The sequence below is a fragment of the Mustela putorius genome, unplaced genomic scaffold (genome assembly GCF_011764305.1).
Source record: "Mustela putorius furo isolate JIRA1106 unplaced genomic scaffold, ASM1176430v1.1 tig00003899_pilon_pilon_pilon, whole genome shotgun sequence".
NCBI lineage: Eukaryota > Metazoa > Chordata > Mammalia > Carnivora > Mustelidae > Mustela > Mustela putorius.
Window position 1 is genome coordinate 2,699,523 of NW_025422048.1, and position 19,866 is coordinate 2,719,388.

The 19,866-nt window shown below is 36.5% G+C and overlaps 1 protein-coding gene across 2 annotated transcripts in view; it reads left to right on the forward strand.

Moving 5' to 3' along the window:
• The window catches only part of GABRA3 (gamma-aminobutyric acid type A receptor subunit alpha3), a 393,257-nt gene that overhangs the window by 286,214 nt on the left and 87,177 nt on the right, over window positions 1-19,866 (forward strand). For both annotated transcript variants that reach the window (XM_004776653.2, XM_013047929.2), the window contains exon 6: window positions 18,293-18,375. In XM_004776653.2, coding sequence (XP_004776710.1) covers window positions 18,293-18,375 — 83 coding nt within the window. The remainder of the gene's footprint in view (window positions 1-18,292; window positions 18,376-19,866) is intronic.

The window sequence follows — 19,866 nt, forward strand, 5'->3', positions numbered from 1 at the left end:
TAATAAGATGCAAGAGTACATTAAAAGGATTATTCACCAGAACCAAGTGAGATTTAATCCTGGGCTACAAGGGTGGCTCACCATCTGCAAATCAAACAATGTGATACACCACATTAATATTTTTTAAAAGGATAAGAATGATAATGATCCTCTCAGTAGATGCAGGAAAAGTGTTTGACAAAACACAGCCTTCTTGATAAAAACCTTCTACCATATGGATAGAGGGAACACACTTCAACATCATAACAACCATATATGAAGGACCCACAGCAATTACCATCCTTAGTTAGAAAAGCTAAGAGTTTTTCTCCTAAAGTTAGGAACATGACAGTGATGTCCACTATCACCACTGTTGTTCACCATAGTACTGGAATTCCTAACCTCAGCAATCATAACACAAAAAGAAATAAAATGCATCCAACTTAGAAAAGAAGTGCCACTTTCATTCTTTGCAGATGAGAGGATACTTTATGTAGAAACCCAAAGAACTCCACCAAAAAATTCCTAGAACTGATACAGGAAATCAGGAAAGTTGTAGGATATAAAATCAATGCACAGAAGTAACTTGCATTTCTATACACTAAAAATGAAACAGAAGAAAGAAAAATCAAGGAATAGATCCCATTTACAATTGCACCAAGTACTGCAAGATACCTAAGCCTAAACCTAACCAAATAGGTTTCTATAGTCTGAAAACTATACAACATTTATGAAAGAAATTGAGGAAGACACAAAGAAATGGAAAAACATTCCAAACTCATGGATTGCAACAACACTTTGCTACCCAAAGCAATCTATACATTCAATGCAATCCCTATCAAAAATACCATTAGCATTTTTCACAGAGTTGGAATAAATTTGTACGGAACTAGAAAAGACCCTGAATAGCCAAAAGAATGTTGAAAAAGAAAATCATAGCTGGTGGCATCACAATTCCAGACTTCAAAGTATATCACAAAGATGTAATCATCAAGAAAGTATGGTATTGGCACAAAAACAGACACACAGATCAGTGGAAGAGAATGGAGAACCCAGAAATGGACCCTCAACTCTATGGCCAGCTAATCTTTGACAAAGCCGCAAAGAATATCCAATGGGAAAGGATAGTCTCTTCAAAAAAATGGTGCTGGGAAAATTGGACAGCCATATGTCTAAGAATGAAACTGGACCAGTTTCTTACACCTGACACAAAAATAAACTCAAAATGGATGAAAAACCTTAATGTGAGACAGGAATCCATCAGAATCCTAGAGGAGAAGGCAGGCAGCAACTTCTTTGATCTTGGCCACAGCAACTTCTTTCTAGACATATCTCTAAAGGCAAGAGAAACAAAAGCAAAATTGGGACTTCGTGAGGATAAAAAGCTTTTGCACAGCAAAGGAAACAGTCAACAAAACCAAAAGTCAATCTACAGAATGGGAGAAGATATTTGCAAATGTCTTATCAGATAAAGGGCTACAATCCAAAAATCTATGAAGAACTTATCAAGCTCAACACCAAAAACAAATAATCCAGTCAAGAAATGGGCAGAAGAAATGAACAGATGTTTTCCAAAGAAGACATACAAATGACCAACAGACACATGAAAAATGTTCAGCATCACTTGACATCAACGAAATACAAATCAAAACCACAATGAGATACCACCTCACACCAGTCAGAGTGGCTAAAATTAACAAAGATGTTGGCAAGGATGCAGAGAAAGAGAAATCCTCTTACATTGTTGGTGGGAATGCAAACTGGTGTAGCCACTCTGGAAAAGAGTATGGAGGTTCCTCAAGAAGTTAAAAATAGAGCTATCCTATGATCCAGCGATCGCATTACTAGGTATTTATCCAAAGGATACAAACATAGTGACTTGAAGGGGCACATGCACCCCAATGTTTATAGCAGCAATGTCCACAATGGCCCTAATATGGAAAGAGCTCTGATGTCTGTCGACAGATGATTAGATAAAGAAAATATGGTCTATATATGCATATATAAATATTACTCAGCCATCAAAAAGAATGAAATCTTATCATTTGCAATGATGTGAAGGGAACTAAAGTGTATGATGATAAGTAAAATAAGTAAAAGAAAGACAATTATCATATGATATCACTCATATGTGAAATTTAAGGAACAAAATAGATGAACACAGGGGAAGGGAAGGGAAAATAATGTAAGAGGAAAACAGAGAGTGAGGCAATCTATAAGATACCCAACTATAGGAAACAAGCTGAGGGTTGCTGGAGGGGAGGTGAAGGAGGGATGGGATAACTGGGTGACGGCCATTAGGGAGGGCACTTGATGTTATGAACACTGAGTTTTGTATGCCACTGAAGAATCACTGAATTCTACCCCTCAAACTATTAATACAGTATGTTAATTAAATTGAATTTAAATAAAAAGTTAAATAAATAAAAATTAAAACAACTTGTCCAATGATGCATTTATTAGGCAAATGCAGTTCTGTCTCAAATTACTGCTTTTTCCACTAAATAAGGTTGAAGAAGGAGGTGGATATACAACATATAGCATTGGTAGTATTTAGTGCCTGATAGGAAGTTCGTGATGGTCAGAATGTTGTTAATTCTCCCAATAAGCAAAGAAGTCCCCTGAGATAACAGAAGTACTAAGGGTTAGAAAAGTAATAATAATCTGAGCATTAACATTCCTATTGAATGTGGAGGAGTAAATAAGCTTTAGAAAATGGCAGTGATAAGGTGAGGTAATGGTAAATATAGTCAAATAGCATGCCTATTTGAAAGGGTTTCTGCATAATGGATGAGGGATAATTATCTGGAAGTGATGCAGAATATATTCATTCTGTACTTATTGGGAAGCATTATTAGTTTTTTTTTTTTGAAGAGAATAACATGCTCAGATCATTTGTGTTACAGTTTGCTAACCCCAAAAATATATAACAGTTCAAACTAGATAGAAGTGTATTTCTTGCTCCTTAAATTTCAAAGCAGGTGGCTCATTTGTTAGTGGCATTTCAGCAACCCATGCTCCTTTCATCTGCTGTCTCTGCCATATTCAGTACATGGTTTCCAAGGCCACTTTGTTTCTCTGTATTGAGTGAGTAGAAGAGGAAAGAGCACGGAGGATTATATGTGGGAGGTGTTTAAAGTCTGGGCCTTGAGTGGTGTACTTACTTCTACTGATATTTCTTTGACTAGAATGAGGTCACATGGACATGCCTAACTGCAAGGGAGGCTGGGAAAATAAATGGATTTGGTGAACAGCTGACAGTTCTTTGCCAATTTTTATGTTGTTGTTGTTTTTTTAATTAAAATATCAGGTTGCACTCTGGAGAATCATTTAGAAGCAAGGACCAGTTAGTTGACTATTTTGTAATCCAGAGAAGACTGTTCATGGATGAAATAAAGGCAGCAAAAAGTAAGAGTAGAAAAGAAAGGAGAGGCTTTCAAAAGAACTTGGTGTCCAACCAGATATGGGATAATGAGGAAGGGGGTATATTGAGACTGTACCTTACATATTCTCCCTGGATACTAAGAAGATTGTGGTGTTATTTTTTAAAAAGCAATGTAGAAGCAACATATATTTTATAGAGAAGAAAGTGTGTTCATAGAGAACTTACACTTATTTAGGATTTTCTATATACCAGGTGATACGGTAGGTGCTTCACATGTATTTATCTCATTTCTCATGGCACTGATTGTGCATTACACAAAGGGTGCAGCATTGTGATTAAGACGGTAGGTTCTGCAATAAGACTACTGCTGGTCCTTCATCTGTAAAATGTGGTGAATCATAACAACGCCTGTTTCATAAAGCTGTTGTGGGGAGTAAACATGATAAGCCTTATGAATTGCTTGATACATATCATGGCACATATCCACTTTGGAGGTTTTTGTGTTAATAACCCCTACTTTTATATTTAGTAAGCTGACGTTTCAGTAGAGCCAAAGTCACACCACTAATAAGTGGCAGAGCTGATACAGAAACTGAAGTCACTCTTAGGTTAAAGCGAGCAGCTTTTCCTCCACTGCATCCCACCACTTTCTCTAAGAAAAGAATGTAAGGGATATAAAGTTTAAACGTAATGAGTCTGAGGTGAACGTGACAAGCTGCAGTTGGAACTCAGAACTTTGACACAGTGTGATTTTATAAAAATTGAATGCAGAGACAAAGTGTCTTTTTATCTTAAGCTACACAGTAATAGTATCCTACATGTAGCTGAAAGTTAAAGAAAATAAGAACTCACTTCTCATGTTGCATCATTAAGAGAGAGGCATCTTTTTAAGCAACTAAAAGAAGCTTCCTATCATATTCAGAGCTTCATGCCTTCCTTTATTCTTTGATTTTGTGAATGGGTCAGTTTTGCTTATGTACTTGGGATTTACAAAGGCAAATTATTTCAAAGACAAATTGTGGAGATGTTAACAGTAAAGGTAGTCTCTTCCTACTTTAGATGCAAATAGCTTACACATGAATCTTTATAATAGAGATTGTCTCTGAAATGGCCAGGAACCAGGGAAGGCATTTGGGCTACATTGTTAGGCTAGCTCTATAGGATTTAATGTAATCAAATCAACCAAACACTGATAGCTTTGTTTCACACAGTCCTTTTTCCTAATAGCTTTTGTTCTAGGGGATTTCATCTGGAGTTCCCCTTCCTTTAAGGTAGAAACTGACTCTGACAGAACCGTACTTAGTGAGCCTCACTCTAATGAATAGAGGAAAGGCCATAGAAGATGTAGACTGGCTTATTTTGGGTTCTGAGAAAGCTTACAGTGAGGTGAGAAGAAAGTAATAGTATAAGTCCTCAGTCAATCACAAATTATGCTGTGTACTCCACGTGGTGATATCAATTCCTACCTTCCATGAGCTCACACTTTGGCAGGAAAGATAGGATACATCTTTCACTGTACTATGAGGCATAATGGAATTTTCAAAAAAAGCCAGCAATGAGGTAGTATAAACTAAAGAGTACAGGTTTCATTAGGACTTGGGAACATAGGTCCAGATGTGGGAGGGTTTTACAGAGGAACTGGCACTGAGCTGGAAGGAGGAACGGAAGAATGTATTCACAAGTGGTTAGCTGCAAGAGGAAATCAGGGTCTTGTAATAACAAGAATTGCTTTTATTTGTTTAAAGGCAAGAAGCTGATGTTTAAAAAGGTCATTTTAACACAAAGGGGGAAAGGATTTACAGATCACCAGAAGAGTCCATCTAATTCCAAAGAATGAAGCTATTTTAGATGCTACTCCTAGACAGAGTTGGAGACTGTATTTTGTAGTGAAATGAACTTTAGAGTAGGAATTAGGAGCTCTGGCAAAGAGTCCCAGCTCTGGCCCATAAGAGCATGTCACCATTGGGCGCCTGGGTGGCTCAGTGGTTAAGCCGCTGCCTTCGGCTCAGGTCATGATCTCAGGGTCCTGGGATCGAGTCCCGCATCGGGCTCCCTGCTCAGCAGGGAGCCTGCTTCCTCCTCTCTCTCTCTGCCTGCCTCTCTGCCTACTTGTGATTTCTCTCTGTCAAATAAATAAATAAAATCTTAAAAAAAAAAAAGAGCATGTCACCATAAACAAGGCATTTCTCCCTTTCTGGGCCCCAGTTTCTTCTGGGAAACAGGACTGAAAATAAATGCTCTATATTATAGAAATATTTACTAAGATGCATTTATTACCTATATCCTATGGGCCAACCACCATTGTAGGGATAACACTATAATGAGAAATAGAGACCCTTCTCTCAAGTTACAGTCCTGTTCAGAAGAGAGACACATAAATGGATACTGATAATCTATGTGCTGTTAAAAATGATTAAAGAAAACAATTTAATTAATACTAACAAACTTTGTTTCACTTCATAAAGTGGACAGTCTCCTTTTACAAAACTGAAAAATGGGGCAGAAGACAAAGATTTCATAGGATAAAAAAAAATAAAGAACTAGGAAGAGAAAAATAGAAAATATCTGATTGGCCAGAGCTGCATAGTTAACCTTGTCTGAGATGAAAAGGTCCAGAGTTGGTTTGGCACTTGGGGATTGGCTGACTGGATATACTATGTTTCTGGTCAAGTAGAATACTTACAGGAACACAGAAGTTATCTAAGTTTCAGTTTGTTGACATGGCTCCCCAAGCAGGAGCAACTCCATCATGGGCCTGGAAAGTTATTTCAACAGTGCTAAGAACTAAAGTATTTATCCAAAGTGCTCTAGGATTTCTGTGAGTAGAGAACTTACTATGCCCACAGCACACATACAAAGCATTATGGAAGAGGTATATATGAACAAGGACATGAAGGAAATTTGTCACACATATAAAGGGAAATGACATTTCAGGTAGAAAAAAGATACAATATGTGCAAAGACAGAGTTTTGTGTCATGAAATCACACATATCTGCAGATGGGTGGAGAGTGGGGAAATGTGTGAATGTCAGAAAATGAGGCTGGAGCTACCTGTCTGAGGTAATTGTTAAAACTTATATGTGCTCCCCAAAAGGCTAAACACAGTGGTAAACTGAAGGTCTTCCAAATAGGAAGCCCAAGGGCCTTCCAGTATATTAAAGCCTTTTGCCTATAGCTCGAGTATTTAATAGTAAGCCTGCAGACAACTGGGATTATTACAACTAATGCACTGCTTGGTTTGGTTTTTGGGGGTTGTGTATTTGAAACGGCTCATTCTCTACTGATAATGGTTAGTAATGACTTACTACTCTCTTTTCTTTTTTATCATAAATTCACACCTTGCCCTTTACTCTATGGTCATAGAAAAAGCCTGCCTAGTGCCTCTGAAGTAGTGTTTTCTACCTTTTAGTTTTTAGAAAGAATATTTCTCAGAATTCAGAGCAGATTGTTCCATTTCTAAAATGCCTAGGTGACATATTGCCTACAGTGAGGCTCATACTGATCTCCAGAGACCCTGTGCCCTACTACATTTATGCTTCTCCTTCCTATATTTCTCTTAATGTGTTGACTATCTCACTGAACAATTAGTGCATATAATCAATAAAATTTAAATCTTTAACCTTTGGAACTTCAGTAAGTTCAGAAATTTCTCTAGAATTTTTTCCTATGTTATGCCTCTATTTTAAAAAAATTGGTATTCTACATGCAAAACTCTAGAAACAATGTGATATTTTTCTGTGGAGCAATTAAGAACTAGGCGATTCATTTTAATTCATATTCTTTTTATAGTTTTTAAAACTCTTTGAGGTATGACATACATATTTTGAGGTGTACAGATGTTATGTGTATAGCTCCACCTTGTTCTAGGTAAGGAATGTGTTCTAGATATTGCAGTAGTAGAAGGATTAAAAAAGGGGAAGTAGCTTAGTAAAGTGAGAGGTATTATCAAAATACAAGGAGCAAAGATTTATTTTCTAGGAGGATTGCTTTCTTGGGCCAAAACCAAATGGACACTGAAAACATGGATGCAATAACATCTGAGCTGGAAATTTTTCCTTGTTGAGTTATTGCTTTGGGTACATTCCCACCTAAAAGCAAGTGACTTACATATGATATTCAGTCTAGTTCAGGAGACAAATATGTACCAATAAAATCCTAAAATTTCAAAGCATTATATAACAAGTATAAAATAAACATTGGCTTTTGTGTCAATGATATAATAGAAATATCAGCAAATAGTATAATAAAAATAGTCCCTGATATGTGTGTTCATTTTGGATACATACTTAGATATTTCCAGTGGGGATGAGATAAAGCACCAAATAACCAAGTCACAAATTTGTCTCAATTCCAAAGGAATAGAAAAGAGACTATTTACTCAGTGGCTTTAAGTCAATAGCAGGGATTCTTAGTGAGATGCCATAGCTTGATTATTGGAGTAAACATTTTTAAACCATTATATTCATCATACCTCCTTATTTCATGCCTCCTTTTCACTTTGAGATTCTGATACATACTTTCTGCCAGTGGTAAAAGGTATATTATTCATGGGTAGTACATACTGTAGGAAATAGATGAGATACTGAGAATCACTGGTGTTAGGATTCATTGTAAAAGATGTTAATCCAATTATTATACTCTGAATCTCAGCTCTTAGACTTCTTGCCTTCCTTCATAATACTATCCAGTTTTAGAGATTTAATCAGCGTTTGGAAAATAAAACCTAACAAAGCCCAGAGAACTAAAATAACTTGCATATACTTATTAAGAGATAGAGTTGGGTTGTAAATCTTCTAGTCTAGCTTTGGAATCCATGCTCTTAAAAACTATGCTATAATGCCTCTCTTGCTTTTTTTTATTTTATAAGAACTCTTTTTGAAGTATTATTTATATCTGATAAAATTTATATTTTAAGTGTGCATTTCAATGATTTTTTAGTAAATTTAGAGTTGTTCAACTATAACCACAATCTAGATTTGGAATATTTCTATCACCTCTAAAAATTTTTTTCCAAATATTTGCAGTCACCATCCATTCTCAACCACAGCCTCAGGCAACCACTAATTTACTTCCTGTCTCTATAGATTTGCCTTTCCTGGACACTTAGTGTGAACAGAAATATATAGTATGTGACCTTTCGTGTCTGGCTACTTTCACTTAGCACAATGCACTTGAGATTCCTCCCTGTTGTTGTCTGTATTTATTTAATTTGTTTAGAGAGTGAGAGTGTGTGAGCAGTGGGAGGGGCAGAGAGAGAGAGAGAGAGAGAGGATTTTAAGCAGGTTCTCACTCAGTGAAGACTCTGACTCTGGGCTCTATCTTGACCCTGAGATCATGATCTAAACCAAAAGTGAGAGTCAGTTGCTCAACTGACTGAACCACCCAACTGCACCCATGTTGTTGTCCTTAATCTTTTTCATTGATGACTAATATCCTATTGTGTGAATATACCACATTTTCTTCAATCATTATTTGATGGACATTTAGGTCATTTCCATCTTTTGGCTATTATAAATAATTCTGCTATGTCAAGGTCTTTCTGTGGACATCTGTTTTCATTTCTCTTAAATAAGAGAATTAGAGTGGAGCCACAGGATTTTATAGGAAATTTATGTTTAACTTTTTAAGAAACTGATGAAATGTTTTCCAAAGTGTGCTTTAGCATTATACATTTCCATCAGTGATTTATGAGGTTCCATTTTCTGCAGATTCTTGCAAACACTTGATATTGTCAGTCTTTTTAAATTTTACCCATGCTATTACACATGTAGCAGTATCTTACTGTGATTTTAATTTACACTTCCCTAATGACTGATGATGTTGACTATCTTTTTATGTCCTTATTAGTTGACAGAGGATTTTTTATTAGATGTGGTTGTATTACATAATTTTTAATGTATATGTGTATTTTTATTAAATGTGTATTTAAGTATCTTGCTCATTTTCAAATTGAGCTGTTTTTCTTCTCATTTTTGAGTTGTAAGAATTATTTATTTTTATTGGATCATGCTAGTCACCATACAGTACATCATTAGTTTTTGATGTAGTGTTCCAAGATTCATTGTTTACTTATAAAACCCAGTGCTCCATGTAATACGTGACCTCCCTAATACCTACAACCAAGCTCACCCATCTCCCCACACCCCTCCAAAACCCTCAGTTTGTTTCTCAGAGTCCACAGTCTCTCATGGTTCACCATCCCTTCTGATTCCCCCCTCCACACCCACACACTTTTCCTTTCCTTCTCCTAATGTCCTCCATGTTATTCCTTAGGTTCCACAAGTAAGTGAAACCATATGATAACAGACTTTCTCTGCTTGACTTATTACACTTAGCATAATCTCGTCCAGTCCTGTCCATGTTGATGCAAAAGTTTGGTATTCATCCTTTTTGATGGCTGAGTGATATTCCATTGTATATAAGGACCACATCTTCCTTATCCATCTGTTGAAGAGCATCTCAACCCTTTCCACAGTTTACCTATTGTGGACATTGCTGCTATGAGCAAGACATACAAATGGCTAGCAGACTCATGTAAAAGTGTTCATCATCATTAGCCATCTGGGAAATTCAAATCAAGACCACATTGAGATATCCTCTTACACCAATTAGAATAGTAAAAATTAACAATGAAAGAAACAACAAATGTTGGAAAAGATATGGAGTTGTAAGAATTATTTATATGTTCTTAATATAGATTATTTATCAACATATGATTCACAAATATACTCATTTCATGGCTGTCTTTTTATTTTCTTATGATGTCTTTTGAAGAGCAAAATGTTTACATTTTGGTGAGATCCATTTTATTACATTTTTTATTTTTTTATAGCTCATACTTCTGGTGGTCTAAGAAATCTTTGCTTGACTCCAGGTTACAAAGATTTTCTCCTATAATTTTTTAGAAATTTTATCTCTTACATTTTGACGTATGTTCCACTGGAGTTGATTTTTGTTTATGATATGAGGTAAGTTAAAAATGTTCATTTTTTTGCATGTGGATATTCTCCCAGCACCATTTATTGAAAATGCTATTTTTTTTTGTCCTGAATTGCTTTGAACCTTGGTCAAAGTCAATTGACTATATATGTGGAAGTTATCTCTGGACTTGCTATTCTTTTCCTTTGATCTATATTGCCTGTTTTTAGACCAAACCCATGCCATATTGATTACTGTAGTTTGTTAGTATGTTTTGAAATTGGGAAGTTTTGTTTTTCTTTTTAAATATGGATTGCCTATTCTAGATCCTTTGCATTCCTATATAACTTTAAGGATCAGCTTGCTATTTTTATAAAAAGAAAAGCTTCTGAGATTTTGATAAGAAATGTCTTGAATCCAGTGATCAATTGGGAGAGAATCTTAATATATGTCAGGACTTCTATAAACATGGAATATCTGAAACTTGTTATTTGCAATTAAAGAAAATTTTGTTTTTTACTTTCCATTTTTCATTTCTTTAACTTCTTTAGTTTGCCTAATTTTTTTAAAATATCTTATTTATTTAAGAGAGAGAGAGAAAGAGAGAGTGTGAACACACGTATGAGCAATGGGGAGGAGCAGACTCAGGGCTCCATATGGGGCTCGGTATGGGGCTCAATCCTGGAACCCTGAGATTATTTCCTGAGCCAAAGGCAGATGCTTAACCAATTGAGCCACCTAGGCACCCCATAGCTTGCCTAAATTTTTAAGCAGCTTTACTGAAATGATCCACCTGTCCTATAATTCACCTTTTTTAAATGTAAAAGTAAATGTTTTCTGGTATATTTACAGGGTTATGTAGGTATCACCAATACATAATTTCAGAATACTTTAGTTGCTCTAAAAAAGAAATTGCATACCGATTAGCAGTGACTTCCATTACTTTCTTTCTTAGACTGATTAAAAATCTCCAGGAAAATGCTTAATAAGAGAGAATAGACATCCTTATTTTGTTCATGATCTTAGGAGGAAATGGTCTGTTATCATAAAGTATGGTTCCAGATGGAGATTTTTCACAAATGTTCATTATCAGTTGAAAAAGTTCCCTTCTATTTCTAGTTTTTTGAGAATTTTGGATCATGAATGAGTGCTGAATTTCACCTCCCTGCTGTTGTCCTTCAAGTTATTCTTCACACAGCTACCAGAATAATCCTAAAATGTTAGATCAAATCACCATTCTACTGAAAATTATGCAATACCTCCACATTTCATTTAAGGTAAAACCCAAAATATCCAGAGCACCTGAGTGGCTCAGTCATTCGGCATCTGCCTTTGGCTCATGTCATGGTCCCAGGTTCCTGGGATCAAGCCCCACATCAGGCTTCCTATTCAGTGGAAAGCCTGCTTCCACTGGAGCCTCTCTCCCACTCCCTCTTCATGTGTTCCCTTTCTCACTGTGTGTTTCAAATAAATAAATAAAATCTCAAAAAAAAAAAAAACCACCTAAATATCCTAGGAGGCCCTTGTACTATCTAGTATATTCCCCATAGTTTCCTTTTTAAATTCATCTACTATTAATCTTTCCTCTTTATCTCTCCACTATGGCCACAGTGGCCTAGTTGCTTTTCCTTGAATACACTGGACTAACTTCTATCTCAAGGCCTTTGCATTTGTTACTCCCTCTATTTTGAATGTTCTTCCAAGTGTCTACAAGGCTCACTCTCATTTCCTTCAAGTTACTGCTTAAATGTCACCTACTCAGTGAGGTATTCCCTCAACATCCTACTAAAAATTGCAATCCCTCTCTAATAGTTTCTATTCACATATTATTTTTCTTCCTAAAGCATATTACCTTTTACTATATTATATGATTGATAGATTGGTCAATCTATTTATCTTTTTATTTTTTTGTCTTCCCTTCATTCAAATGTAAGTTTTAAGAGGGCAGCACTCTTGACATGTTTACTAATACACTTACATTGCTTAGAATATTTACTGGCACATAGTCAGTGATCAGAAAGTATTTGAAGACTACACCAAAGACTCAGGAAACTTGTAGTTTAATTTCCTTTTTAGTTTAATTTCCTTCCCTTCTGTTTCATTATATGTAAAACATCTGAGGAGATAAAACCAGATATTTTTGATAAATATTTTGATAAAGCTCTTTCTGCTCTGAAATTCCAGGAAAGAGGCTATATGCCCACAGAAAAGAATAAGTTGAGATATTATACTATTAAGGAACCATATTAAGATGCTTTTTGCCTGGAACCCTAAAAATACCTAAACCCTGTTTGCCCAGCCTATCCCTCTTCTCTGCTTTTAGGAAAGAAAACTCATTCTTTAATTCATTCATTCAGTGGATATGTGTTGAACATCTACAGTGTCCCAGGTAACATGCTAGGTTCCTAGCACCCATCAAAGAAAAAACAAGGCAAAAATCTATAACCTTATAGTAAGGAGAAAAAATGATAAATAGAAAAAAATAGGTGTTATACCATATAAAATGTTAAGTGCTATGGGAAAAGAAAGAGCATGGTAAGGTTTACTAACCTAATGTAGATAGTAAACTGAGTAGAGGTCGGGGTGGGCCTCATTTAGAAAACAATAATTAAGCAAAGATTTGAAAAAAAATATGAAGTTATAACAAGTGCAAAGACCATGCTGTAAGAACCTGACATGTTGAAAGAGCAACAAAGCCGCCAGTGTGGCTGGAACAAAATGAGCAAGAGAGGACTTTGTAGGAGATAAGCTGTATAGGAACAGAAGACAAGGTCATATAAGACCCCATTAGCCATGGCAAGGACTTTGGCTTTTAGTCTGTTTAAGATGAAGAAGCGTTAGGGGCACCTGGGTGGCTCAGTGGGTTAAGCCTCTGCCTTTGGCTCAGGTCATGATCCCAGGGTCCTGGGATTGAGCCCTACATTGGGCTCCCTGCTCGGCGGGAAGCCTGCTTCTCCTCCTTTTGCCTGCTGCTCCACCTGTTTGTGTGCTCTCTCTCTCTCTCTCTTTCTCTGTCAAATAAATAAAATCTTTAAAAAATAGATGAGAAGATGTGGTATATATACACAATGGAATACTATGCAGCCATCAAAAGAAATGAAATCTTGCCATTTGCGACAACATAGATGGAACTAGAGCATATCATGCTTAGTGAAATAAGTCAAGCAGAGAAAGACAACTATCATATGATCTCCCTGATATGAGGAAGTGGTGATGCAACATGGGGCTTAAGTGGGTACGAGAAGAATTAATGAAAGAAAATGGGATTGGGAGGGAGACAAACCATAAGTGACTCTTAATCTCACAAAACAAACTGAGGGTTGCTGGGGGGAGGGGGTTTGGGAGAAGGGGGTGGGATTATGGACATTGGGGAGGGTATGTGCTTTGGTGAGTGCTGTGAAGTGTGTAAACCTGGTGATTCACAGACCTGTACCCCTGGGGATAAAAATATATGTTTATAAAAAATAAAAAATTTAAAAGAAAAAAAAAAAAAAAATAGATGAGGAAGCATTAGAAGACTATTGTGTAGAGAATATACTGTAAGAGGAAAGGGTGATAGCAGAGACTAGTTAGGGTGTCATAGTAGTAATAAAACTAACTTTTTATGGTGGTGAAATAGAAACCAGTTTTGAACAGAAAATGGTAAGGTGATAAGGGAGCCAGGATGCAGCAAAGCACAGTGAAATAAGAGCAGTAATGGAGGGGAGGGGGTGTGTGTACACTTGTATGCATATATGCAGGGCTAATGAAGTTTCCCTTCTATCTGTATCTTTTACCCCCAAAGAAAGGAATTTCCTGGATTGTCTCTTACTTCCTGTCTCACTGTTGCATAAGAATCAAAGTAGGCCAAACCATGAAGTGGAACTGAGTCCTTATGACCTGAATGCCACATTTTGAGGGGCCCTGACCTTTCTTGAAAAGCCCACTAAAAACTATTTGCTGTATAGTAGATCTCTAGGACTTATTCATCTTGTAAAATTGAAACCTAGCACCCTTTCACTAATATCTTCCTATTCCCTCCCCACCAGCCCCTGGTAACCACCATTCCACTCTCTGCTTCCACGAGTTTGACTATCCCACATATAAGGGAGATCATATAGTATTCATCTTTCTCTGTCTTGTTTATTTCACTTAGCACAATGTCCTCTAGGTTCATCAATGTGGTTTAAAATGGCAGGATTTCTTTCTTTTGTTAAGGCTAAATAATATTCCATTATATGTATATACATTTTCTTATACACCTATTGATGGATACTTATATTTCTTCCATGTCTTGGCTATTGTGGATAATACTACAATGCATATGGTAATGCAGATATCTCTTTGAAATCCTGACTTCAGTAACTTTGGACATATATTCCCGAAAATAGGATTGCTGGATCCTATGGTAGTTCTATTTTTAATTATTTGAAGAAACTGCATACTGTTTTCCAGAGTTACTGCACCAATTTACATTCCTACCAATAGTGCACAGGATTGCTTTTTATACACATCCTCATCAATACTTGTTATCTTTGTCTTTTTCATAATAGCCTATCTAACAGGTATGAGGTAATAACTCATTGTCGTTTTCACTTGCATTTCCCTGGTGATTAGTGATACTGAGCATCTTTTCATGTACCTGTGTCCATTTGTATGTCTTCTTTGGAGTAATGTCTACTCAGATCCATTTCTGAGTTAAAAATATTCTATGGTATACTTAAAAATTTGCTAAAAGCTTCTGCACAGCAAAGGAAACAGTCAACAGAACAAAGAGGGAACCCATGGAATGGGAGAAGATATTTGAAAATGACAGTACAGACAAAAGGTTGATATCCAGGATCTATAAAGAATGCCTCAAACTCAACACACACAAAACAGACAATCATATCAAAAAATGGGCAGAAGATATGAACAGGGGGCGCCTGGGTGGTTCAGTGGGTTAAGCCTCTGCCTTCGGCTCAGGTCCTGGGATTGAGCCCCACATCTGGCTCTCTGCTCAGAAGTGAGCCTGCTTCCTCCTCTCTCTGCCTGCCTCTCTGCCTACTTGTGATTTCTCTCTCTCTCTCTGTCAAATAAATAAATAAAATCTTAAAAAAAAAGAAGATATGAACAGACACTTCTCCAATGAAGACATACAAATGGCTATCAGACTCATGAAAAAATGTTCATCATCACTAGCCATCAGGGAGATTCAAATTAAAACCACATTGAGATACCACCTTAAACCAGTTATAATGGCCAATATTAGCAAGACAGGAAACAACATGTGTTGGAAAGGACGTGGAGAAAGGGGAACCCTCTTACACTGTTGGTGGGAATGCAAGTTGGTGAGGCCACTTTGGAGAAGAGTGTGGAAATTCCTCAAGAAATTAAAAATAGAGCTTCCCTATGACCCTGCTATTGCACTACTGGGTATTGACCCCAAAGATACAGATGTAGTGAAAAGAAGGGCCATCTGTACCCCAATGTTTACAGCAGCAATGGCCATGGTCGCCAAACTGTGGAAAGAACCAAGATGCCCTTCAACGGACAAATGGATAAGGAAGATGTGGTCCAGATACACTATGGAGTATTATGCCTCCATCAGAAAGGATGAATACCCAACTTTTGTAGCAACATGGATGGGACTGGAAGAGATTATGCTGAGTGAAATAAGTCAAGCAGAGAGAGTCAGTTATCATATGGTTTCACTTATTTGTGGAACATAACAAATAGCATGGAGGACATGGGGAGATGGAGAGGAGAAGGGAGTTGGGGGAAATTGGAAGGGGAGGTGAACCATGAGAGATTACGGACTCTGAAAAACAATCTGAGGGTTTTGAAGGGGCAGAGGGTGGGAGATTGGGGGAACCAGGTGGTGGGTATTACAGAGGGCACAGATTGCATGGGGCACTGGGTGTGGTGCAAAAACAATGAATACTGTTATGCCGAAAAGAAAAAAAAAATTGCTAAGTGGACACATCTTATGTTAAGTGCTCTTGTCACACAAAACAATAAAAACAGTAATAATAATGAGGGTGGAAGGAAGGTTTTGGAGGGGACAGATATGTTTATGATATAGACTGTAGTGATGAGGATATTAGCCTGAGAATAGTCACGCTGCTTTCTACTGTAGAAAAACTTGAAGGGGGTTTTGGAAGTTGTAACAAGTTAAAGAGAAAGAAGAAAGGAAGAAGGGAAGACAGTATGACATGGGAGGTCAGAGAGCATTAGGATGTGTTTCAGAACTAATGAAAAGAGCACAGCATAATCTGGCTTGTGAAGTTCCCTGCCTTCATTATCTGCCTTCTCCTCTCTGCTCTGTGCCTAGGTATGATGGGAAAGATGTATATGCGAAGGAAGATACAAATGTTATATAAATCAGTTCTGCTCTTAATCAGAAATCAGTGCCCTGTGCATCTTGCTTTGATAATCTATTTGTTGTGGTCTTATTTGCCATGTCCCCAGGATTGCTGGGTAGACATAAAGTAATTTCCCCTTGGCATTACTCATAAAAGGCAGTATCTTGGAAGTACTAATGTAAGTGGAAAGAAGGAACACAACTTTATTTATTAAAGCCTCATGGAATCTTTTAACTATCCAACACTAGGAACAGGTTTCTCAATGAAATACATTATTTGTGTGTCAAATTCTTTGAATTAAGGAACCCCCTTTATACCTTAAGAATAAAAGTGGATTGTTGAGATATTGCAGGCTGACTTGAAAATTAAGCTTTTGTCCAAGACACATGGAACATTTTATAAATATTGAAAGGATTAATTAGATCTGCAAGGACACTTGCTCTCTAGTTCCTTTTACTGTTTATATGGGAGAAGTAAAAATAAGAGATGAATAAGTATTTGTTGAAGAGCATACGCTTGGTTTCTGCCATTTAGTCTGGAGTTTTTGCTAATACACACTTGAGCATGTTTGTTTTAATCAGCCTGCTTTGTACAATATCTAGTATTGCTCCTCTGATCATTTGTGAAGTGTTATATGAATTATAATATGATGAATCAGGTTTAACAATTAACTAGGATTGGAGATGCTGGCCAGTTAGTCCCCTAGAACTTGAAGAGGATGACATAGGTGGAATCTAGTATAACCAAGAGATATACTGATTAGCTAGAAATAACCCATCAGAGCTTGGCTCCAAAGAACTCTGAATTTCTGTTGAATAGGTCCTATTTCTACACAGAGGCAACTATCTAGGCCAAGGTAAGTTGAGGCTAAAAATTCTTTAAAGAAATCAGAGGGAAAATCTTAGAATAGATTATTTAAGCAGACTAAGGCAGGAAAATGAATATGTGGGCATGGTAAATCATACCCCATCCAAATTTTCATTGAAGAATCCATGCAGTCTCTCCTACATGGTATTCCTATAAAGAAAACATGAGCTCTTTAGACTTAACTTCTGAGGTTTTTTATGTCCTCCATAACCTTTGCATTTTTTTTCCTGGCCAGTTGTGTGTGTGTGTGTCCATGTGCACGTGCATGTGTGCATGCATGTGTGCATGTGCACATGCATGTGTGAACAAGTGTGAATATGTGTTCCCCAAAAGTCATCTCTTTCAACAAAACTATAGCAGTTGCTGTGAGCAGCAGAGTCATCTTTCATACCAGTTCATTATCAAGGTGAAGATATTCATCTCTCCTTCCCAGTGCAGTCTTTCAATTGGTTAACTCACTTGATCGCCTGCTGAAAATTATTTAATAAATGATTAAGGAGTGAGTGAGTCAGGACCTGGTGTTTTCAGATTTCTTCAAGGAGGACTGGGTGAGGGAGCTCAGGTAAGGCAGATAATTATATTTGTTTTTCTAAAGGTGGTAAGGTGGAATTCAAATCTGATCTAAAAATCTGAATGCTGCTTTGAGAGGCTTTCTAGTTCATTTAATTCATCCTTTGTGTTCATAAAGACTTCAATCTCAATATAAATGAAATCCCACTATTCTTAGGAGCACCCCATTGCTGGCGAATGGACATTCAGCTGTGTGTTTACCACCATTCATTTTAGCTTAATGTCATTTTCTGTTCTCCTTTCTTTTAGGTTAACAATTCATGCTGAGTGCCCCATGCATTTGGAAGATTTTCCTATGGATGTGCATGCCTGCCCACTGAAGTTTGGAAGCTGTATGTATTTTCTCACTTTCTATTTACCTGATCTTCTTCTGAAAGAAATAGTATATTTCCTGTTCTATCCCCTAGTAGTTTCTAAAGCTGAAGCCTTGAATTCAGGATGGTGTGGGAGTGGGGAAGGGAACTGGGGTTGATCAGGAGAGGAGACTTAGCTTTTAATACTTTTCTTTGTAGAAAACAAACATTATCTCACCTTTTCAGACTCATTTCTGTCATTAGATTAAAATAATAACTTCTATTTCCTAAATTGTCCAGAATATCTAGTAAGACAGAGCTAATACACTGTGATGAACACTGGGCATTGTATATTGTATATATGTGATGAATCACTGTATTGTAACATCTGAAATTAATGTTACACTGTATGTTAACAAACTGGAATTTAAATAAAAACTTGCGAATGGACGAATGAATAAAAAGACAAAGTTAATCTAGAGTACAGTAGCAGCTTCCTAAAGACAAGATCCCAAAAGGGAAGGTGCTTTTATTTTTGAAATGCCTATTCTATTTGTATCTCATCATTCTATCTAATTCTCTACAGTAAATGGTAAATAGAAAGAGACTCTGGAGATTTTCTCATTTTTACAGAGTATTGCCTTTACCAATAACTGTAAATCTCAAAGATAAATGAGTAGATATATAGTCCATTTTCAAATAAATTAGAAAAATCAAAATTGAATAGAATTTGAGTGAGTTTCTAGCTCTAAAAATTTTAGAGTAAGTTTCATATAGGGAATCATCTGAACAATATACCAAGGTCTGTGTTGATTGTGTCTAAATTAAATTTAGTTCTATATTCTGAAGTAGAAAGTACATTTGAAAATATACAAATAGTTACATGTGACATATTTTTTCAATCATTGTTAAATATTTATGAATTTTCTCTTATGTGCCAGGCTCTATTGTAGGAATTTGGAGTACATCCATGAATAAAACAAAGACCCCGTCTTGGTGGAACTTATATTATAGAGGAGAGAGTGATGATGAAAGATAAACAACAGATTAAAAAGTAACATATAAAGTATGGTATAAAGTGAAAATCACTGTAAGAAAACATAAAATTACTACAGAATAAGGGGAATCAGTCTTGTCTTAGTGGAAGATAGGTGTTGCCACTGAAATTTTAAAATTGGGTAATCACCATCGGTCTCTTAAAAAAGTGACAATTGAGCAGAAATTTTAAGGTAGTAAAAGTATTAACAATGCAGATATTAGAGGAAACTGTGATCCAGGTAGAGGGAATATCCAGGGATAAGAAGCTAAGTCAGAAAAGTGTCTGGCTTCTCCAGGGGATATCAAAGTATCCAGTATGGGTGGATAGAGTAAAGGGGAAAGCACTAGGAAAGAAGTAAGGAAAAAGTGAGGAGTGGTTTGAAATTTGGAACGAAATGATTACATTATCTGACTTAGGTTTTTCTTTCTTTTTTTTCTGTTTAGAATGCACTTTTTTGTGTGTTATGTTAGTCACCATAGAATATATCATTA